Genomic DNA, 27,777 nt, shown 5'->3' with positions numbered 1-27,777 from the left:
CCTGCCGAGCAGAGAGCCCAATGTAGGACCCGATCCCAGGACCCCAAGACCACAGTGCGAGCCGAAGGCAGAAGCCTAACCCACCGAGCCACCCAGGCGCCCCACCAGGGTTATTTCACTCAGCATAATCTCCTCCTGTCCCGTCCATGTTGATACAAAAGCTGGGGAGTCATCCTTTCTGATGGAGGCATAATGCTCCATAGTGTATATGGACCACATCTTCTTTATCCATTCATCCGTTTAAGGGCATCTTGGTTCTTTCCACAGTTTGGCAACTGTGGCCATTGCTGCTATAAACATTGGGGTACAGATGGCCCTTCTTTTCACTACATCTGTATCTTTGGGGTAAATACCCAGTAGTGCAATTCTAGGATCAAAGGGTAGCTCTATTTTTAATGTCTTAAGGAATCTCCAAACTGTTTTCCAAAGTGGCTGCACCAACTTGCATTTCCACCAACAGTGTAAGAGGGTTCCCCTTTCTCCACATCCTCTCCAACACTTGTTGTTTCCTTTCTTGTTAATTTTTGCCATTCTAACTGATGTAAGGTGGTATCTCAATATGGTTTTGATTTGAACCTCCCTGATGGTTAATGATGATGAACATTTTTTTTCATGTGTCTGTTAGCCATTTGTAGGTCTTCTTTGGAGAAGTGTCTGTTCATGTCTTCTGTCCATTTTTTGATGTGATTATCTGTTTTTTGAGTGTTGAGTTTGAGGAGTTCTTTATAGATCTTGGATATCGGCCCTTACTCTGTAGTGTCATTTGCAAATATCTTCTCCCATTCCGTGGGTTGGTGGGTATTAAGGAGGGCACTTATTGCATGGAGCACTGGATGTGATACATAAACAATGAATTTTGGAAAACTGAAAAAATAACATAAAATAAACAAATAAATAAATAAAACAAAACAAAATAAATAAATAAATTTAAGTTCTTCATTTATAATTGGTAGATAATAATCCTTGTATGTCACAAGTGTATGTTAAGATAAATTACTCGGGGAGATCTCACCCTTGTCTAAAAAAGGGAGAGATGTTTCTCTTCTTAGCATTGACCTTGTGTATTATTTCAGTTCTCTTCTAAAAAAAAAGGAAATATTCTTTCCTTCTCTTTCACTGCCCCTGTTTCTTAAGAAAGAAACTCCTCTTCCCCATCATGTCTGAGTAAAGCCTGTTTATATTTTCATTTAACTCAGAAGAATTTGTTATATTTACTGTAGTGACAGAATTTTAAGCCTTGCTTTCTTGAAGATTTAGGATAGCATTTTTTCCTTCTATGAATTTTTCAGTATCCTAATGTGATGTCTCTTTATCCAAAATAATGGTTTACATTTTCTGAATGTTGCCTTGTACTCTTATGGTAAACATTAGTTAATATTTTATGTGCTTTCGAGAGCATATTCTGTGAACTTTCCTTAGAACACTTATTATTATCCAATTTATTTCTAAACTCAAGCCTCCTACCCCAATCTACAATCCTTTCCACCTCTTTAGATGTCTTGTATAATTCATTGGATCTATGATATTCAGTCTCTGTGCATTTTCCACTTAGTTCACGTGTTCCACCTCTCTGCTCAGGCAACAGCTCTTTAGTAGTGCCACTGTGTTAGGACAAAAACTGGGTCTGGGGTTGGCTCTCTGTCTACAGGGATCTCCACTGAGGTGGGAAATGGTCCCAGGAAGCACTAGGAGTGAAGCCACAGGGCTTGTAACAGTTCTCCTCTCTTGAGGTTCATCTTCTGAGGTGGTAAAACGCTTGTGGTGGGAAATAAAAACCTTATTGGAAATCACAGGACTCCTAGACACCCTGAGAGCCCACTGAAAATAGATGTTTGTAGATGTGTTCTGTCATTTAACATTATTCTGGGAAGGTGCATTTTCTCTGTTCTAGATGTTGGCCTCAGCTGGGAGACCTATGATCCCTGCTTTTTCTCAGAGAAAGAATTCACTTTTTCATTCCAGTGGGATCTCTCACAAAAACATTGCAGGATATTTCTTTCTTTTGACACTTCCTCTTGCCTTTATTTTGTTCTAAAATCAGCTCAAGTCCTATGTCTCATGTGAATTTAATCCTGACTATTGTAATACACCGTGATTTACTCTTTTCTCTGAATTCTACGACATAAAAAATAGCACTCAATCAAAGCATCTTATATAACTGTTTTGTCTCATTACTACTTTTGCAAATTCCCCGACATTTGGGATTTCCCAATGTCCTTTACATTTCTTTTGTATTCCCAAAGCAGAATAGGCTCAATTAATATTTACTGACAGAATAGTGTATGTCTGTCTCATTCCTAAAATAAACAAACCGATACTTTCTCCAGATGCTTGTGATTACGGGTATAGCCCGACTCATTCTTACCACCTTCTGTGTCACAGTGTGCTCCTTTCCTTATCGTAATGTTCCAGTAAAACATTATTGACCATTTTGAGGATCTCAGAAAGGTTTGTTTTTATTGGTGTTTTTCTCTTTTTCAGTGGAATGAACAGAATTCAAACTCCACAAACTTTCTCTTGAATCAGCACGTGGATGATAAAACTGATCTAAAGGAAGAGTTTAGAATGTGCGAGTGCCCTCTAGCAAAATGTCAGCCAAGAGCAAAGACGGGGGCAAAGTAGCGAACAGAAGGACGAGGATAGAATTGGAGAGGAAAGATGGATCAACATCGTGGAGCAGGGAGTGCCCAATGTGAATACATAAGAGACGTCTCCTCGTTGGGGTGAGGGCTCATGAATTTAGGCTTGGGATGACACGGAAGTTTGGGTGGGTTCAGTTGAGAAGGGCCCCTGACTCGGAGAGGGGAGTGGGGTCTGAAAAATATCCATGCTCTCTTGGCCGAGCTGTGTGCCTGTAGCCTTATTTCCTCCTTGGAGGCGGCCTTCTAACTGTCACAAATGTGCCATAGGAACCGGCACAGCTCAGCCCTGAGTTAGGGTCACTCCCCCCTTATACCTGCCCTTTTTGTGCAGAGAGGATGTGGCTGTGCACAGCTGTGGCTAACTGCTGGGGCAGAAGTACACAGATGTCTGGTTGGTGCTGGCCGATTCCAAGGTCAGGGGGAAGGCCTCCTTCTTCTTCCTAGAGACCTTGTACCTAAAAGGGATGTCTCCTTGCTGAATATTGTCAACACCGTATGACCAGTGGAGCAGCTGCAGCCCCAGATCTGGGTCTTGTGGATACCAGAACATTCTTCCATGGTCCTTTTTCAGGGAACATGCCATCAGAACTTTCACTCCCACTTGTTTGATGAGATGTCTTGGGGTTTAGTTTACTTGTGCATTCACAATATGGACTATGAGAGAAAGACAGCTGAGCTGAAACCAGAGGCCAGGAAGCCTGAGGAGGGAGAAGCCCCATAGCAGGTCCTAGAGATAACAGCACTGGGGTTTGCTGCTAACTCCGGGACTCACCTGCTCCCAGGAAGCAAGCAGCCACACTGCAGAGGACTCTGATCCCCATGGTGGGCTGGGGCAGGAGTGGTTCTTCTCTCAGGCTTGGCTAGAAGCTGCTTGTCTGTGATGTCACTGTCCCTGCCCACGCTCATAACCCCTTAGTCATCCTCTAGAGTCTAGAGAGTTTAGAGTTGCCAGAGTGAAAGCCATTCTATTCTACACGTCAGAGTGTGTGTGTGTATCTGTGTGTGTGCATGCGCGCGTTTGCACACGTGTGCGTGCGCATGTGTGTATGTGTGCCCATGTGTGTGTGCATGTGTAGAAAACAGATAACACAGTAGACCCGAAGTGACTATCCTCAGGAACTGGCTCTGGCAATGTAGGCTCTCGGCTGGCATCTGGGAATCTGGATTTGGGGAGTGTTCCCACCATTGAGTAACTGGTAAGTGCAGTTCATTTTGTCTAGACTCCTAGCACAATGTATTGTATGATAAATAATCCTTTACTTCTTCAAGTCTGGAATTCGGGTATATGTGAAGCAGAGAGTGCCTGTGGGATCAGTTCTGTGGCTTTCCTGGAGCTGCCATAATGCACTACAGACTGCGTAGCTAATACAACAGAAATCCAAGCTAAAAGTCCAAAATCAAGGTTGCTTGTAGGCAGCCTTCTTCTCCTTCTGTCTTCACACAGTCTTGCCTCTGTGTGTGTCTATGTCCTAATCCCTTCTTCTCATAAGGACACCAGTCATATTGGGAAGGGCCACCCCTTCAACATGAATTATCTCTTTAAAGAACTCACCCTACTAAGAGGTAGGACTTTTAACGTATGAATCTTGAGGGGGCACAATTCAACCCATCATACTAGCTGCCGGAAATGGCTGGGATGCTGAGTCTGTAACAGGCTCACTGCACAGGGCCATGGCACGCAGGCTCTGCATTTTCCTTGATGGGGAAGGCATGCGTCCTCAAGACAGGGAGAGAACATAAGGGTGTCTCGGTTGTTTTTCAATGAATTCAAATCAGCAAAACTGAAAGCACCCTAGATGTGCCCTCTTCGGCAGCATGGACAGTAAACTATGGTTTATTACCAAGTGTCCTATACCATTCCTGTTGTCCCTTCTTTAAGCTTCCTGATACTTCTGTAATAGGGACCTCACCCAGATAGCATCAGATCCTACTCACCCACTTGGAAGGAAAAGCTACAAAGTCCGGTGTAATTTTGATTCTGAAGAGATCATTGATCTCTTTCCTCTGAATTCCTGGTGGAGCTCATAACCACAAGCAGTCAGAAAAAATATTCCTGACTTTATGTTCTGGCTCAAAGTCTGTCTTCCTGTTGTGCTGGTCTCTGCTTTTGAAATGATTAGCTTTAGCATTTAGGGGATTTTTAAAGATTGTTGTAACCCCTGCCAGCCCGAGCATATCCTTGTATCCAGGTGGCATCTGGTATTGCAAAGGATTACCAATCCCTCAGTTCTCATTTCTTACCTGTCTGTCCTTAAGTACACATTAAGTGTGCTGGAAGTATGTAGATGTAGCTATTTCTGTTCTAATTGTTACTGATTTGCCTCCATAGATGTAGATGCCTAGAGAGATGTGATTTTTCCCATGAGCAGAAGGCTAATGGTGTTTATAAAACACTTGCCTTTTCTGTCTGTTGTGCTGGTGGTAGAGACACAAGAGAGACACAATGTTGCCCACATGTGCTTGTCCACCTGGCGATGTAGTGGAGAGAGTGTGGGACCAATGGTGGGGTACAATCACTAGGGATGCAACGTCTACAGAGAATTGGAAGAAAGGGGAAGGAGAAAAGGAAGAAGGGACAGTAAAAGAATTTAGGAAACATGACAACCAAATGCAAAATCAAGCATTTAAAAGAGCATTTTCGGGGCACCTGGGTGGCTCAGTCAGTTAAGCGACTGCCTTCAGCTCCAGTCGTGATCCTGGGGTCCTGGGATCAAGCCCCACATCGGGCTCTCTGCTCAGCGGGGAGCCTGCTTCCTTCCTCTCTGCCTGCCTCTCAGCTACTTGTGCTCTTTCTGTCAAATAAATAAATAAAATCTTTTAAAAAAAGAGCATTTTCAAGGTAATAGGATAAATCTAAATGAAATTCTGACAGTGTATAATATTAAGGAATTACAAATCACTTTGTTTGGTACTGTAATATGATTATATAACAAAATATTATTTTGTAGAGCTTACTAAAATCTGAAATAAAATATTATGATGTCTGGGAAATTGCTTCAGAATATATCAACCAAAAATGCTGGAGGAATGGAAGACAGAAAGGTGGCAAGTGTTCATTACTGGATCTGAGCGATAGGGCTCATTGTTATTCTCTCTGCTTCTGTGATTGACATTTTTCTTAATAAAAAGCTTGAAAATGTTATACCAAGAGAAACATGGAATGTATAAGTTATTTTCATCTAATGCTTCACCTTCAACATGCTTTACCACAATATTAAATTAAGTACCATCTTCTATAAAGTAACTGGTTTATACTCTTCAAAGGTATTGAATTACAAAGGACAGACTAAGGAGCTTTCCAGAGTAAAGAGAAATGACAACTAAATGCAAAATGTAATTCTGAATTGGATTATAGACCAGAATCTGTTTCCCTTCTTGTTATAAAGGACATTATTAGGAAAAGTTGTTCTTCTTGTGTTATCTTGTGCCAGAAATTCTGAACAAGTTCGGCGATGAAAGATTCCTTCTGTGTAATATCCGTCCTTTGGTGACTGCCTGAATTCACTTAGCACGGGGTTAAGTACCTAGAAGCAGTTGCCAGGGGCTGGGGGAGGGGAATGGAACTCGCTGTTGAACAGATACAAAGCTCCAAGATTGCAAGATGATCACATCTGTCCTACAACATTGTGCCTGGAGTTAAGGAGACTGGACTGTATGTTTAAACATTTGTTAAAAGGGACCTCATGTGAAGTGTTCTTATCACACATACACAATTTTAAAAAACAACCACAACAAAACAAAACAAATCCTCCATGGGTGGTTTTGATGCAGGCTGAGATTCATTATTACATGCATGGCTGTTAATAAAAGTACTATTGTTGCATAGGGGAAGGGATGCTAAAGTATTGTTTGCTCTGGCAGCCAGATAGACGATACACCATTGGCAGGAGGCAATGGAGTTATTTGCTATGGAGATGTAAAATTCCAAACTGAGGGGTACTCAGGTAAAGGTCACTTCTACAGCATCCCTTTGTCACAATCTTCTTCCTGTCCTCACAGGAGCAGTTTGGTGGCTGAGGGTCCCCTGCCCACCTGCTCTGAGCTCAGTGACTCTGGCAGTTCACACGAGTGGCCTCTCCCCAGGAGAACGTGCCTCCCTCACCCCAGGTCACCATAGCTTCTCTCTGGGGCTGGGGCTGATTGTGGAGTCTGTGACTAGAAACGTCTGCCCCTGCACCCATGATGGCAAGGGTATCGCAGAAATGGGGCATGTCTAGAGCAGAAACTGGCAACATCTATGTTTCGTAATAGCATCATACAAGCACAAATCTTGTCTCTTAGAGAATTTATTTGTAAGCTTTTTATCTTAGTGGCTTATTAAAAGGGCTCTTAGCTGGGAAAGAGAGATAAGGAAGACAAATCCTAATTTAAATTCTTGAAGGCCTCTTAGAATTCTTGCATTGATATTTCTTGAACACGTGCTCCGTGCCAGGTACTGGGAACACAGTCACGGACCACAGAGACTCTCCATGCCTCACGGAGCTTCTGTTCCATTCACCATCTGCTGTATCAGGCACAGTGGTGGTTCGGTGATGCAAACATGGGAAGATACATTACCTACATCAGAGAACATATGGTCCCCAAAAGAGACTTAGAGCAAACAACATCACCACAATAAGACCATTGTAGAACTGAGAGGCGTAGAAGGTGCTTGTATTCAGGAAATGGCCAGAGACCTTCTGGGGAGCCTGGGAAGCAATCATGAGGTTGGGAGAGTAAGAATGAGGTTGCTAAGTGGGCCTGGCAGTGTAATGGACAGATGACGTCGGAAGTTACTGTGGTTCATAGGTGGCAGGGAAGCTGACGTGCAGTTATAAAACAACGCCAAATAGAGTATTGAGCCCTGGGGCAATGAAATCTAGAGGCCAAGACCTGAAATTAGAAAGGCAGTTTGTCTAGAGGTGGAGTAGGAGAGTGACCCTGAACGTGGGTGATGGGGAGCAGGGCAATGCGCGGGGCTGGATGGCCCACAGTCCTGGACACAGTCCCTGAAGACCCTGAAGTCTGGGCAAAATGACACTCCCTCCAGCAAGTGGCACCAGGGAGCTGATTGGTACCAGGTGAGTTCTCTAAGGTGGCCTAGGCTGCAGGAGCCCTGTGCCAGTCCCGAAGGGAAGTGCAGGACAGAGGACTGTGGCAGCCCATTCACAGGGGCTGTCCCCCACCACTGTCTCCTGGGGGTGTCACCTCTCCCCTTGTGACAACCCCTTCTGTGCAGAGAGGCACCCAGATACTTCTCAAATTTTGTAGATATTTCTTTAGCATGACGGAGATTGGTTGAGGTGTGAGGAAGTAGATTCTATAAAGCAGAGTGAGGATGCATGACTCTAAGGAAAGGGGCAGAGCCAGAGCTCTGCTGGTCCTAGGAAACAAGGGTAACAAGCAGGGCAACCTGTGCCTGAGGCAGGTCCAAGTCAAGAATCAGGGCATCCTACCTCTGATCTCTATATCCTATGACAGAGGGCTAGGTGTGTGGGATTATACAGAAGTAGGATGGTGTCTGCCTACATCATTAGCCCATGGGCTCCCATGCAATATGAGGTCACTTGAGATGACTTCCAGGAAATATGAATAAGTCATTGGAATATAGATCCATTTCACAGGGAACAGTTTTTGGTCTTATAATCTCTACTTCCATCTCCGATTTAATTAGTGTAATTCTGTGTATACTGAGGGTGTGTTATAAGGTGTAATGGAAACTCAGCTTAGACCCAAGAAACACCATTTTTTCTAGTCCAGAAATGTCTGGGAAAGTCTTTCAAAAAGGAGGGATTGGTACACTGGGAGCCCCTATGTAACAGCGTCAAGTGTCTCCTAGAGGGAGCTCATCCTCAAATAAGGGCGAAGAGCTGGGCAAGTGGACTGACCCAGTAATACAGCCATAGTTCTTGAAGGAATGAGTGGATTCTGAGCTTAGCTGGGTTTTTGCATCTTGGATGAGGTCTTCTCCATTCTCTTATTCTAGGATATAACTATTTTAATGGTTGATGAGCAATGTATGTAATTGAATGAGTCTTTGTGCTAAAGTCTAAGTGATTGGAAATCAAGATACAAAGCTGTAGTTTTGCTCTTCCCATACAAAGAAGGGAAAGGAAAACCTTGGGCAAAAGTTTTCCTCTTCGGCTTCATTAATAGAGGTGTCACTCTGTTGGGAACTCTACCTGGGCGGGACGTTGGGGCCCGCTGGCAGGTACAATAGAGTCTGCGGTACTACAGTGCTAGGAGAATGACATGGTACAGAGCAGAACCATCAGCAGTGGCTGGCAGGTAGTTTAGGACCAATTAGAAAAAGAAAAGTATTCCATGGAAACAGTGGTACCCAGAGAGGCAACGTCCTCCTCAGGCTGACCTAGCGCACATAGACAAGGGGCTAGAGTAGAAGAATAAATCTCTATTAGACCACATGATCTGTCTAGCTTCTACACATATGGAAAACCCTAGAATCTCCCCAAACTATGTGTAGGAAAGGACCTTACAGGGGACCTGACTGGACTTGTCAGAGGGGTGCTGGAAAGAGGATCTGAGAGAAGACTGAGTCACGCATTCATCTAACTCTACGGCCTTCAGGCATGCTGGTAAGTATGGAGATACAAAAGGAAAATAGAAATGCATGATCCTTATTCTCTTTAACCTTAATATTTAATAGCCTAAATGTTATAAACAGTGAGCAATTAAGTGTGTTGATGACTGTAAGGATAGAATTTCACGTTGTCATAAGATCACGTAGCAGAGGAACTAATCCAGCCAGGGACTCAAGGAAATCTTTCTGGAGGAAATGACTTCTGAGTTAGTATCCAGAGGAATGATCGGTCCGGTGACCAGGTAGGTAGGGAAAAGACGGTTACTCTAGGGGGAGTGAGCATTATTGGTGACCACCCGGCAGTGAGTCAGCAGAGGACACCCGTGGGGACCTGTGAGAGGTGGGAGATGTCTGGTAGTTGTAGCTGAAGCAATGAGAATGTTCGTGTTAAGAAGGTAGGTAAATGCTCAAAGACCACATCATGGAGAGCCTTACAAAGTCTCAAGTTTATACTTGAGACTTTAGTAGGGTTCAGGAAAGACACTGATGGCTTTCGAGCCGGAGAGCGCGTTTTGTGGATGGAGGTAGACAGCAAATGAGGAAGAGGGGGTGACTACTTGGAAGGTGGTGAAGGAATCAAGGTGAGAGACATTTGCTGGGCGACGGTGTTGTCAGTGACGTTAGAAACATGAGTAAAATTGCAAAGGATGTAACATCTAGAAATATGCAGGTTTGGGGGAATAATAGATTAGGTGAGGAAAGATAGTATCTGAGAGATGGCAGAGATGACCCCTCCGCTCCTGGTGGGGGCATTTGGCCAGATGGCGGGACCATTTGCCGAGGGACGTCAGATTTTGTAAACAACTCAGAGCGGGCTCTTCCCCCAGGGAAACCTCCAGGAATAGGACATGGGATATGGGTCAAAATTTTGTTGAGGGATTGGACCGAAAGTGGAGTGTTTGGTTTGGGCAACAATGAAGCCCAGTAAGGAGAAAGGATTGTGGTGTGCTTAAAGTTGCTTTTCTAGGAGAAGCTTCACTTACCCCTGGCACTAGACCTAACAGTAGGCTTGTCCTGCCTTGACTTTGACAAGCACCTCAGTCAGGAGAGGTCCCCGAGAGCAGCGCACTGCAGGGGAGCTCCCTTGCTCAGAGTCCCTAGAGTTGGGGACTCAGGGAAGGATTTCTAGGGCACTGATGGTGGAGGGAGTTTTCCTCTTGTTTGGCAAGGAGTCTCCTTGCTCTTGTGGTGCTCTTTTTGTGCAGAGAGCAGCTGGCTGAGCAGCGCTGTGGATACACTACTGGCACAGAGGTACAAAGAGGTCTGGTTGGTGCCTGTGGACTTTAGGGTCAAGGGGAAGTCCTTCTTCTCTTTCCGCAAGACACTGTACCCATCTGGGACATCTCCAACTTCAATAAATTTAACGTTCCTTGAAAAGTAGATCAGCTTCAGACCCACTCCTGGGTCTTGTCGATACCAGTACATAACATCATGGTCCATATCTTGAGAACAATACAGTGTCAACTGCCTTCCTGTCCTTGTGATGAAATGTCTCGGGGTCTGGGTCACTCCAGCTTCCACTGGGCCTGTGAGGGATGGAAACAGAGCTAGAGACAGCCAAGAAGGGCACAGCCTCTAGAAAAGGACTTGAGCTGAGACCTGCGAGCTGTGGCCTAGTTGCTCCCGTATCCTGGAACTCACCTGCTCCCAGGAGACACAGCACCACACAGCCCAGGAGCCTGAAAGCCATGGCAGTGGAACATGGGGGTCCGCCGGCCCTGGGGGCTGGGCTCTAGTAGGTTCCGTTAATATCTCCATCTCTGCAGCTACTTGGCTCTCCTTTTCAGGAGGGAGGCCCCTCCCCTTTCCTCACAGGGCTGAGGAGAGACACAGACACTCAGTAGTCGCCGCTGTGGCTGGCAAGTGTGATGATTCCCCAGCCTTTCCCTTGCTCTCCTTTGAGGCTGCTCCTTTCTATGCCCTGGACAAGGTCTCACCAGTACACTCCTGTCCAACTTGGCAAATATGGGTGTATTTTGAATCCTCATGATGAAAACTGGTATAATGCTATAATCACTTAGAAATGCGAGAACAGGAAACTTACACTCCATCACAAGTGCACGGTTATACTTTCGAAGTCCTCCCGTCCGCTCTGCAGAAGAAATGACAAGCATATCTCTCCTTGTTTATTCCTGATATGGTTTCCAGCCCTGAGCTTTACAAAAGGCTAATGAGTCCAGATTCAGCCAGGTCCACGGTGTGGCTTGTTTTATTGGTCTGTGGCCAGTTTAAAATATTAGGTGCAGGCTCTTTGCTCGTTCGCAGATTATATGTAGTCGTGGGAACTAGTCAGTAGCTGCTTGCCTCCAGGCTGGTGTTGGGCGTATCTTTCTTCCTTCTCCTCTTCTCTCTGTCTACGGGCAAGGGTGACATCTGCTTGCTTACTTCAACCACCTCGCTTTTTTTTTTTTTTTTAGCCAGCCAACATGGTTTCTTTGTCTGTTCTATCTTGTGGTCTCCATGGGCCATGCCCCACAGCAGCATGGCTACGTCCCCTGATGCTGACCGGCAGCTGGGCTGTGGATCCCATCCTGATAATTCTCTATGGGGCTTGGGGCATCAGGGTGTCTCTTCTGAGTTCTAGCTGCCATACTGTTCCCTCTTCTGGGGAACTGTGTTCTTCCTGCGCTGAGGTGACTTTCCTGGGGTTGCCCAGAGTATCTCCCATCTTGGACAGCTTTTGAGTTTGTTCTGTGAGTTTTTTGGAGCCAGAGTATTCTTGTGAGGGGGAAGGGGGAAGGATAGGGGAGTTTCCAACCACAGCTAGGGCTTCACCGAGTCCTTCTCTATTTTTTAAATCATTGTCATCTCCAGGCAAGAAGGAGGCCCTCATCCCAGTCTTGGAGCAGCACTCAAACCTCAGAGATGGCTTTCTTGCTTCCAGTCCCCTTCATGCTGGAGATGCAGCTCCAACCGCCCCCGTTCCAGGCCAGTGAGAGAGACATGCTTGCTCTCAGGACAGAAACTCTGCTCTAAGGAAGCATGTTCTCTCTTCATATGTCACTACGCCTGTGGTTCCTTTCAGGAAAAGCATGGGGGGAGGGGGAGCCGGCTTAACTCCGCTTTCCTCCACTCTGGCCCTTGGTTTCCGGTCGTCCTGGGGGTCCTCCATATTCTAGCTGTGGGACAGGTGTTCTCTGGGGAAAAGAAAGCAGTTTTCATTCTCAAGAACCTTCCTCAAGCCAACAATTTCCTTACTGCTTAGTAAAGCTTGTCATCCCGAATTTCATCTTTAGACATCTTTCCCAGTTTACCTGCCTCCCCAAAGCTGAAACCACTATCTATTTACCCCCCTGTCCAGTGGATTTTCCCAGGTTCTACAGTGCTTCCCACACCATGGAAGTAGATAATTACAACTCAAAGACACATAGTTTATCTCAGACATTCTCCATATTAGATTAACCCAAGATTCAGGAGGCATCTGAGTCTGTGGCTCTGCCCCACCAGGAGCTACTTTGCTCTCCTCAGACACAGGCTACTCACCTCCTCCCCAACCCATGGACAGTGAGGCTGCTCTGGTCTCTTCTCTCTTTCTCTCCATCAACCAGGACACTACAGCAATGTCCCTGATGTCCTCAGATCACAAGCCAGTTGCTGAACCTTGCCACCCTTCCCTCCCAGAACCTTCCTTCTCATCTGTCCTCCCAAGGCCACCACCACATTCCATGGATTGGCAACGTTTCCTCAATGAGGGGCAGGCTGCTGGGTCACTAGCAGTGGGACTGGAAGACAAGAGAATCCTGTAGATGGCCAGGAGCCCCCAAACATCTCCCTCCGTCTTTGTCATTTAATGTAATGTGCTTCGTTCTGTGCTGTCCATCTGTCCTGTCTCTCCCGGGCCACCTTCGGCGTCTGCTCTCAGCTCCCTCCTCAGAGGTACCGCTCAGTAAGTCTGCTGCCTCGCTCACCCAACCTTCTTGGATAATGGTCTCTGGACACCAATATTCACACCTGCCTCTTCTCCACTGAGGAGCCCTTTCTTAAAAACCGCTGTAGAAGAACATGTTTATCCTTCTAAATGCACAGCAATATTCTTCCTTCAGCAGAATCCCTGCAGAACGTTCACCGTACTTCATACCCTAGTGTACTTACGCTAGTCTTGAGGAAGCTGCTCTACCCTCTGTATTTTCCTGTTATATAATTCACCTTTGAAAGACCTCATAAGAGATATTTGTACATTGAGTTATCTTTTAATTGGTGATAGAGTGTTCAATGTTATCAAATTCTCTCGTTTATCATGATCAGAAATGTAACCTTTATAATAAGGACTGTTAGTGCTCTCTAGTGGCATTTTGCTGCAATAGGCAGAAAAAAGGTCGCAAAGTTGCTCTCATTTGAATCCCCACCAATGGTGAATGTTTAGATTCCATTAAAAAGGGAATTAAGGTGATGGATACAATTAAGGGTACTAATCAGTTTACCTTGAGCTAGGGAAGCCCAGTCTAATCACATGGGTCTTTTTTTTTTTTTTTTTTTAAGATTTTATTTATTTGATGGACAGAGGGAGAGGGAGATGCAGGCTCCCCACTGAGCAGGGAGCTTGATGCGGGGCTCTATCCCAGGACCTTGGGATCATGACCTGAGCTGAAGGCAGAAGCTTAACCCACTGAGCCCCCCAGACGGCCCTAATTACCTGGGTCTTTAAAAGCAGGGAACTTTTCCCAACTGTGTTTGGAGGGAGGCGTAAGTGTGGAAGAAGGGCTGGGGAGATGGAATGTTCCTGGTTGTGAAGACAGAGGAAGGCGATCATGAGGCAAGGGTATTTGAGTCTCTCCTAGAGGCTCCAGAAGGAAATGTGGTGCTGCCAGTGCACTGGTTTTGGCTGAATGAGCCCGCTCTTGGCCTTCTCACCTCCAGAACTGGAAAATCAAAGATTTGTGTTGTTTTAAGCCACTTGAGTGTGTGGTTTATTGCAGAAAACATCCAACCACCAAGACTAAAAAAATCCATGGCAAGATGCAGTATGAAAGCGGTTACGATAGGAAAAAGCAAAGGAAAAGCTCCTAACTGGGCGGGGCACGGTGTCTGTGGGTGGGGCTTGGGCTCCTGAGGGCAGAGCACTGCCTGCCTTGGGTTTGCCATCTTTTTGCGGAGGATGCAGCTGCATCACTAAACTGCGGGACTGGGGCGTCTGCTTACTGCTGGAACATTGAAGGGTCAAGCGGAGATCATTCTTCTTTCTCTCTCCTCTCTCTTTCTCCCTCTGCATCCTTGAGCACCTGTGTGGTCCTCTTGCAAGGGGATGGAAGCAGCAAAGGGAGTGGGCTTCTGTTGCTACTCACAATAAACACAAATTCTAATTCCCTGCTCTTTGGAAAGTGACTTCCTGCCCCCTGTGCCAGCAGCAGAAACTCGCTGGCTCTGTGCTGCTTAGCAGAGGCCGTGCCCACGGTGCTGGCCCCTGGCGGTCAGACCAAAGGCAGGATTTTTCCCGGGAGAACAGGCCCTCTGAGGCCGGCAGTGACACCTGCTGGAACATTCTGATCCTAAGCCTGTGCAGAGGAGGTATTTGCAGAAATGGAGCATGCCAACAGCAGAAATTGGCAGCATCCTCCTTCCAAAACAGCATCATCTGATTCGAACGCTTGTCCTCATTATCCCTTTGCCTCTTCTTCGGCTTCTCCCAGAGCGGCTTTCTTCAGCAGCAGCCTTCTTTCAAGGGCTCGGAAACAGGGCTCTGTGTTAATTTTCTACCACTGCTATAACACAGTACCACAAACTTGTGGCTTAGGACAGCAGAAATTTATCATCTTACTGTAGGTTAGAGGTTTGACATGAATCTCACTGGGTAGAGATCACGGTGCAGTGGGGCTGTGTGCTCTTCTGGAGGCCCTGGGGACAATCCCTTTCTTTGCTTTCTCCATTTTCAAATAGAGCCCCAGTGGGTGGGATCCCTCCTACATCACTGTGTAAGGACCCATGTTTTTAATTGTGTCCACCTGGCGAATCCAGAATAATCTCACCATCTATCTCAAGGTCAACTGATTCTTAATTTTTACTCTACCTACAAACAAAATTCTCTTTTGCCGTGTTGTAAGGCAAACAAATATTTTGGGGGGTGCATTACTTGGCCTGTCAGGAACCCTTTACCAGAAAAGGAAGGTACGCCTGGGAACTGACTAAACTTCAGACATACAATTTTTAGGGGGAGGCGAGCAGGCAAGCTTAGGGTCCAGTCACTGTGGACACTGCTGAACCGTTCTAACCTTTCCTTTAATAGACATAAAATGAGTATCAATTATGTGGCAGGCGCTGCTTTAGACTATGGGAACACAGACATGAACCAAAAAGACAACATTCTTGTCTCCATGCTGATAATCTTGAACACGAATCATTCACTGAGCCTGTGTGCCATGCACGGGGCGAGATTCTGGGGAAGGAATGATGGAGACACATATCTTCTTAAAGTAGTCCAAAGGGAAGTTAGCCGTCCCAGTAATCGTTTTAATTTGGCATCTGCAGAAAGGAAGAATTGTGTAAGGTGTGGTGGGAGTACTGAGGAAGGAGCCCATGATCTTGGGAAAACAGAACACATTTCAGATGTTGCTATTTTAAGTAATATTTTGAAGAGCCAAATTAGTTTGTCAGATGGGCCGTTCGAGGGAAATATGTGCTCCGTGTTTGGAAATGGCTCGAGTTCAGTGTTGCTGGAGTACAGCGTGCGAGAACGTGAGTGCTAGAAGGTGTGGCTGGGTTTTCTTGTAGGGTTGTCGTTGTGCCTTAAATATGCAGGAAATGTTGTCCACTGCCACACGCCTCCGTCCCGGGTCGTTTATTTATTTCTCGTCCCAAACCCACCACCATACGCAGGGCTCTGCTGGTCTGTGTAAAGCTTGGGATTTTGGTAGACTGAAGGAAAAAGAGAACTTGTCAGCATAGTCTACACATGCTTTAAGAACTGGTAAACATAGGGAGACAGAGGGATAATTATCTTGTGTGTCAGTCAGGCTGGATCTGTTCAAGTCATTTGTTTTTCCTCCTCCTATGGGAAGGACTGAAACTTCTGAAGCACTGGACCACTCTAGCTACTCACAGCACATGGGTATGTCTTCCCCGTGCCCAGTTGTGACGGACTTAATGGAGAAAGGGATCCGTAACTCAAGAAGGAAAAATGAACAGTTCTTTATCATTTTCCTAGACTCTAATGAGACCTTGACATTCTAATACAAAGATGTCTTTTTTGGTACGGGATTTAAATTCCTTCCTTTCAAAATATTAAAGGAATTATCATATGTTTCTTTCCATGATATGAAGTTTAGATTTTATGTTTGTTAGACCATAGAGGGCCAATGACAGATGCAGGAGAAAAGAGTGACCTGGCCAGAGTTTTGCAATAAGATTGCACTTGGTACTGGAATGTTAACCTGCATTTGATGGGGGAGGCTGGAGCCCAAGATGCGGTTAAAGAGGCTACTACACTTACCTGCAGAGCTGATAAGAGCAAAAACATGACAGTGGTTGCACTGAGAGAATGGATGAAGAGAAAAGTTCTGCAGGTGTTAGCAATCAAAGCTCTTAAATACAGGTCGAATGTCCAGGGTTAAGGAGGACAAGAAACGTAGCACAACTTGTCTCATGCAAGTAAATGACTCATATTTGAATTCATCAAATCGGGAAACACGAGGGTAGTTTGTAGGGCAAAGATGACATGTTGTGTTTCAACTCCAGTGGGAGATGTCCTGGATGGACTTGAGTTCAAATTAAGAATCAGGGTGGAGAGGACAGATCCAGGACTCATTAATTACGAAGTGGGATTCTTGTGTTCCCCATCTTGGGATAGTGGACAGCAGCCAGCTTGTAGAGAAAGACAAGACTGATGCCATCTCAGAGAGTACCTTTTCTCTCCAAGAAAGTACCTTTTCTCTCTTTTAGTTATCACTTTCTCCAATTACGGCAGCAGGGGGCAATTCAGTCCTACTTAACTCATTAACTTAACTAATTAGTTTAGGCTACCCTGACGAGAGCTCTGTTGTCTAATCTTGGAAGGGTAAGCCAATTCACGAGATGGACAGTTTGCCACCTGAGACACTGATCTGTATCCAGATGGGCCCCAATTTCTCTAAGAAACTTTCACAAATTGGCTGGTAACAAAACTAAAATCATACTAGATACCATCCTGTTCACTGGATCCTGGAATTTGTTGTGTTCTGGAGGCTCTGCCTTGAGGTTCTTCATTTCCCAACTCATTGGAATTTTGAAGAATTATGCTACCTCCTCAAATAATCAACCAACTGATAAGATATTTCTATGGTAGCTTACCTCAAAATGAACAGGAATGAAGCTCATTATAGATTGTGTTCCCTCTGCCAACCAGTTTTATTCTCTTCAAAAAAATTCTCTCGACCTTCAGGCCATCCCTCTCCCTTGTCTCATCTCTCATCCGTTTTCTCAGTCCAGAGACCAAAACAATTTGGTTCCTTATCCTGAGGCCTTGGAGTCCTTCCAGTAGGAGCGAGATCCTTCCTCCTTAGCCTTCCTTCATATAGCTTCCTTTTGCTCCCTTTACCAAAGGCCATGCCACTCTACTTTTATACTGTGTCCTTGATAAAACAGTTGGAAGAAAACTTGATCTATTGTGTGGCCAGGACTCAGAAACATCTCTCAAGTGGTTCTGAATTCTAATTCAGTGTATTTGATTGCATATTCTCTGAATGTCTTGTCCCGATATTCTTGGCATTTGCTCTCCTTTGGTAGACAGAATTCTAAGAACAACCAGCAGTGACCCTCTCCTGTGTATGGTCCCTTCCCCTTGGAGTGTAGGAGGTACCTATAAATATAATGAAATCTTGCTTCTGTGACTGTGTTACATTATTTGGCAAAAGGGATATTATCCAGCTGAGCCTGTCCTGATGCAATCACATGAGCCCTTCAAGGCACAGTTTTCTCCAGCTGGTAAGCAGAATGGGAGGTCACAGAGCTTCCTAAAGCATCCTAAAGGATTTAATGTGCATTTCTGTCCTTGAAGATGGAGGCGACCAGAGCGAGATTGCAAGGACTTATGGGCAGACCCCAGTGACCACCAAGGAAACAGGAACCGGTAACCTGCCTCTCATTTGCACTATTTGTTATGCAGCACAGAAAATGAATACAGTTAGTTACCTGCAACATTTCCCTTTGGGAAACTACACCCTGATCCTGTTGCATCTCTGATCTGTCTGTACAGAACCACAAGTTTTGATTTAAAAAAATTTACACCTGCATCTACCCAGGTGAAGTTCTGCTCCCTAACAATTCCTGAGAACAAACATATTTCATGTCTCTTATTACCAACCCCTCTCCCCTCCACTAAGGTTTTCCTCCTTCTCGGTCATCCTGAGTCCACGAGTTGTCTGAAAACTGGTCTTGACCTACCACACCCTCTGTTACTCACCTGAGGAAGCCTCACTACCCTGCTGATTTTCTCATATGAGTCCATTAGTCATCGAGAGATACCATCGTGGAATCTTTGAAGGATCTTTGTAAATCTTTTTGTCTTTTGGTTTTGTCTTTTGTTCAGAATTCAGTTTTATCACAAAATTTCCCCACATCTGCATCTCAGAAATGAAGTTTGTCTTAGGAAATAGTCACTTTGGGTTAATGCCTTCTAGTCTTAGTGCAATGTTAGCCAGGGGTGAACCCTTGGATTAAGACAGGAGAGAGGTCTTGGAGGGACAAGAATGGGAAAAAAGTAAGGAATATTACAGTCAAGGCATGGCTTTAAAATTTGTCCTAATTTGGGTCAGGGCTCTTGAAGGCGTGGTCCCCTTCCTCCTTGGCTTGCCCCTTTCTTGTGCAGAGAAGATACGTCTTTGCAACGCTGTGGCTCGCTGCTGGTGCAGAGGTAGACAGACGTCTGGTTGGTGCTAGCAGATTCCAGGGTCAGGGAAAAAGATTGCAAGTCTTTTCGAGAGACACGATACCCCTGAGGGACATCTCCTTTTTCAAAGTTTCTGGCACCAGTTGAGTAGTAGATCAGCTGCAGTCCAAATCCTGGGTCTTGGCGATACCAGTACATCAAGACATAGTTCATATCCTGCAAACACTGTAGGGTTAATTCCTTTCCTGGCCCCACGATCCTATGTTTTGGGAACTGTGTGACCACAGCACCCTTGAGGCCTGTGGCAGAAAAAAAAAAAAAAAGTGGTCAAATGACAGAGCCTGGGAAGGGGAGACTGATCCTATCATCCTGAACACACATCCTGTAGTTGGAGCCTGGGAAGCCCTTGACGGGTGTCCGGAACTGACCTACGCTGATGAGATAAATGACAACACAGCAAAGGATCCTGTTGTTCATGGCAGCATCTGATGAAGAATGCTGGCCCGTGTTGTGATGCATTTAGTCTGAGGCCAAGGCTTTTCACCTACTTCCTGGCCAGAGACCACACCCTCCTCCCTCGCTGCTTCAAAAAAGAACCAAAAGCCTCAGGGAGGTAACAGAATGTGGCCAGTTTCGTTTTTCCAGGTCACGTAATTGTTCATGATGTTCTCTTATAGAATTTGCATGACAGCTTTTTACCTCTATGAATTCTAATTTCTCTTGTGTGATATATCCTTTGTGGGATGGTGGGTTTGTGTCTTGAATTCTTAGTAGACTCTTACGGTAAGTTGAGTCCTGTTGCACGGAACCTCGAGGGTTTTCTCCACACATTTCTCTGGAAATTCTCTCCGATTTTACCCCTCTACCCAACTTGAAGTTTTTCTCTAAAAGCGCTCTAATCTTTAGCTGGCTTAATGTTATTCATTTTCATGAATTTCTGCTATGCAGTCTCAGCATACTTTCCATGTAATGCTTGGGTCCCTTCTCTTTCTGTGGCTCCCCTTGTAAGGGAGTGAACAGGTGTGGTGAAGAGAATGGAGCCATTAAATATACACAAACCCAGGAAAATCTGGGAGGTGCCTAGAACATGCTCTCAGGTGATCTGGGTCTGGTGTAGGAACTCCTCTTACTGGAGGTTCCACCAGATAGAACTGGGTGTGGGCAAATACTTTGCAGGAACTTGTAGCTACTGACGCCTTTGAGTGATTTAGTAATTGCTCTCAAAACTGCTTGCTGGGGGTGGGGGGACATTTTTGGGAAATGGTGAGATGTGAGTAGCCACGGATGAACTGAAGTTCAAACATCATAGATGTGGCTTTTTGCCAGGTAACCTTATTTCTAGGAAGATCTTTTTTCCTCAAATTCTAGGCCACCTGAGGATGTGGCTGTAGATAGCCGTAGATAAGCTGCTGGTACAAGTGTGAAGGTGTCTCCAGGGCCTGAAGAAAGCCTCCTCACATCAGGGACACTTTTTCAGTCCTGCCGGCAATAAGCGAGCAATGGATCAGCGGTCGCCCCAACACTGGGACTTTGTCACACCAGAACATTCTGTTACGAACAAAGCCCTAAAGACATTCAAGCAAAATCTTGTCTCTTGTCCCGTTCTGTTTTATATCTAGATTCTGGATTACTGTAATACCCAAGCGACCTGTGGGAGAAGGGTGTAGAAGTTGTAGATAGTGGGGGGGGATAAAAAGGCTTGTGCTAGAGCCTAGAAATCCCAGTATATGACTGTTCCGTGTGCTCTATGATCTCACCTGCTGCCAGGAGACAAAACACTGTCTTCAGAGGGGCCTGATACCCAACGCAGGACCACAGAAGGAGCGGGTCTTCTTCCAGCTCTTGTAGGCCAGTAGGAGGTTTGCCTGTGAGTCACGGGGTCCGCCCACGCCCACAGTCCCGGATCCTGCAGAAATGGAGTTCCTCCTCCCCTTCACAGAGCATTACTCGGCTAGGCTTGACTTCTGTGGGCAATTCGGAAACAATCCTTTTGGGTTTATACATGCTCTCCCTTTGCATTCTTTCCGAGTCAGACTTAGTTTTTCATCTACAACATCCTTTAACAACCACTATTGCCACTAGGTTAGCGGTCAACATGGAGCCTCTAGAAGGAAACTGCCTGGATTCTCTCATCTTAGGCAAGTAAATGAACTGTTTAGTGCTTCAGTTTTACTATCACCGATTTGTGCCCATCCAAGTGTGCACCTGATGGAGTGGTGATGATCTAATGAGTTAAAAGGAGAAGTGGCTGTAACAATGCCTAGTCTATAGTAACCACTCCTTAAGATGTACCTCTCAAAATGGATAACTAGTAGCACTGCACTAATACTACTGTTACTGATGCCATTATCTATTACTGAGTCTAATTTCTATGCTGGGGATTTTGTTAGGCAATCTACATACATTTTCTCGACTAAAGAAACCCCTGGAAGCCATATATTACTGATTCCATTTTATAGGCGAGGAAGTTCTCTTTAAAGAGGTTTAGTAACTTGGCAAAACTAGAAAGTGACCATGTAAGTCTAATTCCAAAACCTGTATTTTCAACAACGAATAATGAATTTCTTGAAGATTCTTCCTCTCTCTCCTTTAAGAGTTTGATGGAGCCTTATTCTTGCAGGAATTATTTTTCAATTTACTCTAACTTTTAAATCTAAAACCACACTTGGCATTTCATCCCCCATCTGCCTGAAATGCAAAATATCCTTTACTCTCAGGTGTCCTAGGCTAGATCTCTCTATTCTTGTCAAAAACCATGAACATACTTTTAGCAGGTAGTTGACTCAAGCCCCCCAACTTTTTTTTTTTTCTGAATTCTAAATTCTAAATTCTTGGTGGATTTCTTTTCTATAGGTCTGTTGCTATCCATATCCAGGTTCTGTCCTTTTGTTGTCCTATTTCTTATTTCTGAACAAATGTCCTTTAGCATTCAGCAAGTCTTAAGTGATTCCTTTTACTTTCTTAACACTTGGAATCATCCTTGTAACAAGGTTGATCTCTTATTATGAGAATTAAGAGAGAATTCTGAAGAATTTGGTCTTCATGTAAACATTTCTGTTTATAGCAAGTTATTTCATCCAACTGAGCATATTTTTGTTTTAGCTTTTTCTGTTCCTTTGACTACCAGTTTGCTTCCAGTAAAAGAGATGATTTTAGGGAATGTGATTCTGGGAATGTACATTCTGTGAAATGCACCATAAACTCTCTTCCCACCTTTCGGTTTCATTGCTCCTGGGGTGATTGCTGGAATGGTGGCAGTGCATGTATTTCTCTTATAGCCATTAGCCATTGTTCTGCTGAGACTTTCTATCTGCATTAGAGTCAGTTTTGTGAAAACTGTATTTTCCAAAAATGTGACCTACTTAGGCTTGGAAGTTACTTGTAGAAAATTATACAAAATACTGTTTTAAAAAATGTACTCTATTTCCTCTTGTCATTTCTTACTTAGTGTATTTGTTCTGTCTTTTAGTTGGCCCTGAATTTTCTGTTTTTCCCAAGAAATTAGCTTATTTATTTCTTAGTTTCACTGTTTCAAAATTTTCTATCTCATTAACTTTTGCTTTTATAACTTTTATGTTTATCTATCTATCTATTATTCCTTTTATATTTACTCTTTCAGATGCTTTTCATTTCTTGTGGATTCAAGGAACTGTCAGTGTCATTTTCTTTTAAGTTGATGACTTTAATATTTTTCTGTAAGGCAAGTTTGCTAACTATGAAATCTCTTAGTTTTTGCTTATCTGGGAATTTCTTTATTTCATCTTTATTTTCAAAGAATAGCTTTGTAGAGTATAGAATTATTGGTGACTTTTGTTTGTTTCTTGCTGCATTCCACACTATCTTCTTACGTCCATCATTCCTGGTGAAAAGTCAGGAGTCAGCCATGTTGCCGATCTCCCACATAATGAGTCATTTACTCCCATTCTGCATAATTGGTAAACTTGGTGGCATTCCACAAATCTCTCAATTTAGTTCATTTTTGTGTAGAAAGCATTTGCTTGAAGAGCACTTTGGGGGGAATCTCCTGACACAAACCAATAGAGTTCCAAAATACATAAAGTAGAAACAGACAGGAATGACAGAAGAAATGAACATATCAAAATATATTTAGTGGCTTCAATAGTCCACCTTCAAAAACTGATCATACCAACTAGATAGAGAACAAGTCAGGGTAAATAGACTTGAAAAACACTATTAACTAAGTTGACCTAACTGATGGTTTTTGAACACTGCTCAACAACAACAGAATGCATTGTTTTCAGGAACATAGAATGTTTTCCAAATAGACCACCTATTGTGCCATAAAACAATTTCAGCATATATAAAAAGACTGAGAAAATGCAAAGTATCTTCTCTGATCAAACGGTTTAAAAATACACAACTGAAAGAAATTTGGGGAATGCCTCAATACTTGCAAATTTGACAACATATTCTTAAATGAATCATGAATTACAGAAGAAATCTCAAGGAAAATTATATTTTTAACCAAATGAAGGCAGAAATATATCAAATCACATGGAATGCAGTAGGGACTAAGGAGATATTTATAGCCTTAAATGACTAGAGGAGAGAGAAAAAAAAAAAACAAAGGTCTGCATTATAATCTAAATTTCCACCTTCAGAAACTGTAAAGAGAGGCAAAAAGTGAACAAAAAATAAGAATAAGGAAGGAATAATAAAGATCAAATTTGGAATCAATCAAATAGAAATCCGTGGTGGAGCTTAAGGTTGGTTTCTTGAAACCCTCTGCAGAACTAATGAACTCTAGTTAGACTGAACAAAGATGCTGGGTAGAAATCAGTACCCGACCATGGACTGGGCCATTCCCCAGTGTGGTAGAGACAGACCCAGGATCAGTTTTGTACCAAGACTGTTGCTCAGAGCACACTGCCTTCTCAGAGCTGAGGAGTCTGGGGAGATTCACAGTGGCTTTTGTAGTTTCTGATGAGGTTAGGTGGGGCTTCCTCACCTTTGTGACTATGCTTTTTATGCAGGCTGTAGGTGCCTGTGTGGCACTGTGTATTCACTGCTGGCACAGAGGTACAGAGATGTCTGTGAGGGGCTGGCAGACTCTAGGGTCAGGGGAAAGACCTCCTTCCTTAATCTGGAAACAGTTGATCCAGAGGAGAGCTCTTCATTCTCTGTGTTATTAACACCGTACGAATAATGGATCAGCTGCAGTGCCTTTCCTGGGTCTTGGCGATACCAGTACATGTTCTCATAGCCCATAGTTTGAGAGCATTCCAGAACAATCTTCTTTCCTGTCCCTGAAACACAGTGTCTCGGGGTCTGGGTGATACCAGCATCCACGAGGTCTGAGAAAAGGAGGCAAAAATTAACAGCAGAGGCCTTGATGTTGGAACCAGGTGCAGAACCAGAACAAGGGAAAGTGTTCCTTTCTAATTTTAGAGAAATCTGTGTGTAAGACTTACCTGCCTCCAGAAGGTAAAGGGCCACATAGCAGAGGAGCCTGACAGCCATAGCACAGTTAGGGCCAGAAAGGTGTGTCCCAGTTCTGGGGAAGTGGGGTGGGCTCTTGATGAAGTCATCATGTGACAACATAGTCCCTGCAAACTATGTGGGCCCCACAGCCGTCCTGTTGATACAGGGTCATCTCTATCCCTTTACCCATTAAAGGACTAATATTTTTGTTTATTTCTCTCATCCAAAGTAGGCTAGATCTTTGCTTATTTGTTTGAACTCAACTTCTACTCTTTTTGCCACATGTTAAATTGCAGCTGTTTTATAAGCTGTGAAAATGAGGACTGCAGAGCTTCGAAAGGCTGTAACAGGAAGATCTGACCGAATCTGGAAGGTCAGGAAAAGAAGCGCTGTTTGAGGTGGATCCTGAAGGTTGAGTTGGAAGGAGCTCCTCCGCAAAGCTGCGAGAGAAGAACTCAAAAGAAGGATGTGGTGACCAGGGTGGCTCCATCAGACAGGCTCGAGGGTCCATGTTGAGAGGATCACATGGGGGAACCCATTTAGATAACGTATGTGAAGGGCTTAGGGCAGGAACTGACACTTGCTGAGTTCTCAGAAAAGTTATTGTTCTTATTGTATGATAATTAGGCCACCTTTTCTTTCTTGTTTCTCATCAACTCAGGGTTCAGATTTCACCAGCTTTATCAACTTCGGCTCCTTTACATTCAGTTCATCTTTCTGTTACCTGCACCATCAGTCATGACAGAATAGAAGATTCAAACCTGTGGTGCCTTCCAATACACGCTTCCGTAACGCTTCCTAAAATATTTCGGGTAGGGCTACAGTAAACAACCTCCAAGCCAAAACCTATCCTCTCTCCTCTATTGCTTTTCAACAGAAGTCTGAACTTCCTGTAGTCACGAACCACAAAGATGAATCCCTGGATCTCTTCCCTCGCCTCTGCTCCCTCTGCCCTGGTTCGCTGGGATCCACAGGGGATGTTCACATTCTTGCTGAGCTGCTGCTGACCTGGGGGTTTGGATCGGACTGTTTGGCTCCACTCTTTGAGCATCACTTTTATGTATTTTATATATGAGAACTGCAGGGTCCTGCTCACTCTTGCGCTCTCCTAGGTCCCAAAAGAATATAACAATTTTGACTTGCCATACTTTGAGATATTCTTGTCTCATTTAAGACTTCTTTAAGACAAGGCTAATCATGAAAATGGAATGACATTTGTTCCTTGCTCTTCCTTTGAAAGCTGGCCTTACCTTAATAGGTGGCATCTAAGAAGAAAAAATAATAATGAAATTTTACTGCCCCCTGCTGAAAAAAAAGTGGAAAGGATGAAGAGACGCTTTGAGATTTGAGAAGGGTCTTTCTGATGAATTTTAAAGAAATAGGAAGGGGAGAGGCCCCAAATTGGTCCAGGTATGAGAAGATTTAAGGATGAATGATGAGCCGATAACAGTCCCCAGCAGTAATTGGATGCAAAATCTGATTCTCATGGTAGAAGGGGTTAAAGAAGAGGGAAGAACCCAAGGGGTGGATGTTGGATTGGGAGGAGATAGGAGAGGCTCGGGTCCCACTCGGATGAAGGGGTGCTTGAAGGCAGGAATGACTCTCCAGCCCTTGTTGCCAGGGCAGGGATGACTTACACATGACCACCTTCTGATATAGTTGGGGAAGTGTTTGGAGCAGCTGCTGAGAATTTCTCAATGTCAACAACTAAGGACACAGCAATTATCAAAAATAATCGTTACATATGTCTCCGCACGTTTGGTCCAGTGAAACACCCTCTCTCATTTTCTAATGTTCTTAGTCTTCTTATAGAATTATGCCCAACCAAACATATTTTCTTTCTTTTAAAAGGACTTGTAGGTGGGGGGTGAGGAGGACTTAAATAAACATGCACCAGAATTCAGAAAACATGTTACTTGGAAGAAAATCCTGAGGAACTACTTGAAAAGCATTTTTTCCTTTCCTCCTTCCCTTCCTCCCTGTCTTCCCTCTTTCCTCTACTTTTACTAAGTCAGACATTGTACTCAGTTCTAGGGATATAAAACTGGAGGGATATCACTCTTAAACTAAAGAATAGATAGTCTCCAGAAGACTTCGTAAAGAATACGATAACTAGAGTATTTGGAATGAATAAGAATTGAGTCTTCTGTCTGTGGCAGTCACGAACGCCTTTATTTATTTTTATTTTTTGTTTTAGGCTACTTATTGGAAAGAGAGAGAGAGCGTGAGTGAAGAGGGAGTAGGAGAGGCAGAGGGAGAAGCAGACCTACCGCTGAGCAGGGAACCTGACAAGGTGACTGATCCCAGGACTCCAAGATCCTGACCTTAGCCGAAGGCAGACACTTAACTGACTGAGCCACCCAGGTGCCCCACAAAAGCCTTTATAGTTAATCTAATCTCTAAGCTAAGAATTGAAGCCTGTGCAAGAGCTAGCCAGGTAGCATAGAAGTGGTAGCCCATTTCTAATGAGAAAAATCATTTGCCAAGTTGCAGTTGTGCAACTAGGCTGGTTTGGTCTATTCAGGGAATCATGCACATAAAACATTCAGCTGAACTACAGTCTAAAGGGCTGAAGGGAGCACGGAAGATCCGGCCATAGTTTTAGACAGCGATCTGTTCACGGAGGGCTTTGTGTGCCAAGTGAAGAATGCCAGATGCATTCTGGCTACGGGCAATGTCTAAGGCCAAGTAAAGCAGATAAAGGAAGAGGCTAGTAGACCCATGAGAAAGGCAGTGCATTTTTTTTCTAGGGCATGGATGTTGGGGGTCTGCCTTGAAGTAGAAGGAAAGGAAGGGAGGGAGCAGCTGAATCAGATAAACACGGGTATTGTAAGCTGTGATGGGTCCTCCACATCACCCTTCAGGCAAGAAGGACAGTTTCCCTTTCTGCTAGGAATGCTGCTGATAGACAGTCCCCTTTGTGAACTGCCCTGTCTCTTCAGCCATCACCACCTTCTAAGGCATGCCCTTTCTCAGGGCAACCCACCACACTGGCATGGTTGCAAGGAAAGTTTATATAAAAGCTAGTCTCCTCACCTCAACTTTGGGTCGTTCTAAAGGCCATCATGGTTTCAAGGCTCCCCGTGGCTCAGCGAGGGCTTCTGTTAAGGCTGTAGGACAGCCCAGCTTCTTTCTCAGCCTCTCCTTCTTGTTTCTTTCCGTTTTACCCATGTTGGCCAAAATGACACTTTCTAATAACACACGGAACACTAATCTCCCCTGAGAGGTTGGCTTCTTAGAAAACCAAACCTATGGCAATATGGTATATGGAAATAATAGATTTTTTTAAATTTAAGCTCAATTAGCCAACATATAGT

General features: G+C 44.3%; 1 gene segment (V, D, J or C); it reads right to left on the bottom strand.

Moving 5' to 3' along the window:
• Positions 1–24,004: 24,004 nt before the first annotated feature.
• Positions 24,005–24,579, bottom strand: LOC123394896. The segment is given in 2 exon segments: positions 24,005–24,333; positions 24,451–24,579. Coding segments are annotated over 2 exon segments (378 nt in total).
• Between the last annotated feature and the right edge of the window lie 3,198 nt (positions 24,580–27,777).

The sequence above is a fragment of the Mustela putorius genome, unplaced genomic scaffold, assembly GCF_011764305.1.
Source record: "Mustela putorius furo isolate JIRA1106 unplaced genomic scaffold, ASM1176430v1.1 tig00003845_pilon_pilon_pilon, whole genome shotgun sequence".
Classification (NCBI taxonomy): Eukaryota; Metazoa; Chordata; class Mammalia; order Carnivora; family Mustelidae; genus Mustela; species Mustela putorius.
This window is presented reverse-complemented; position numbering and strand designations above follow the sequence as displayed.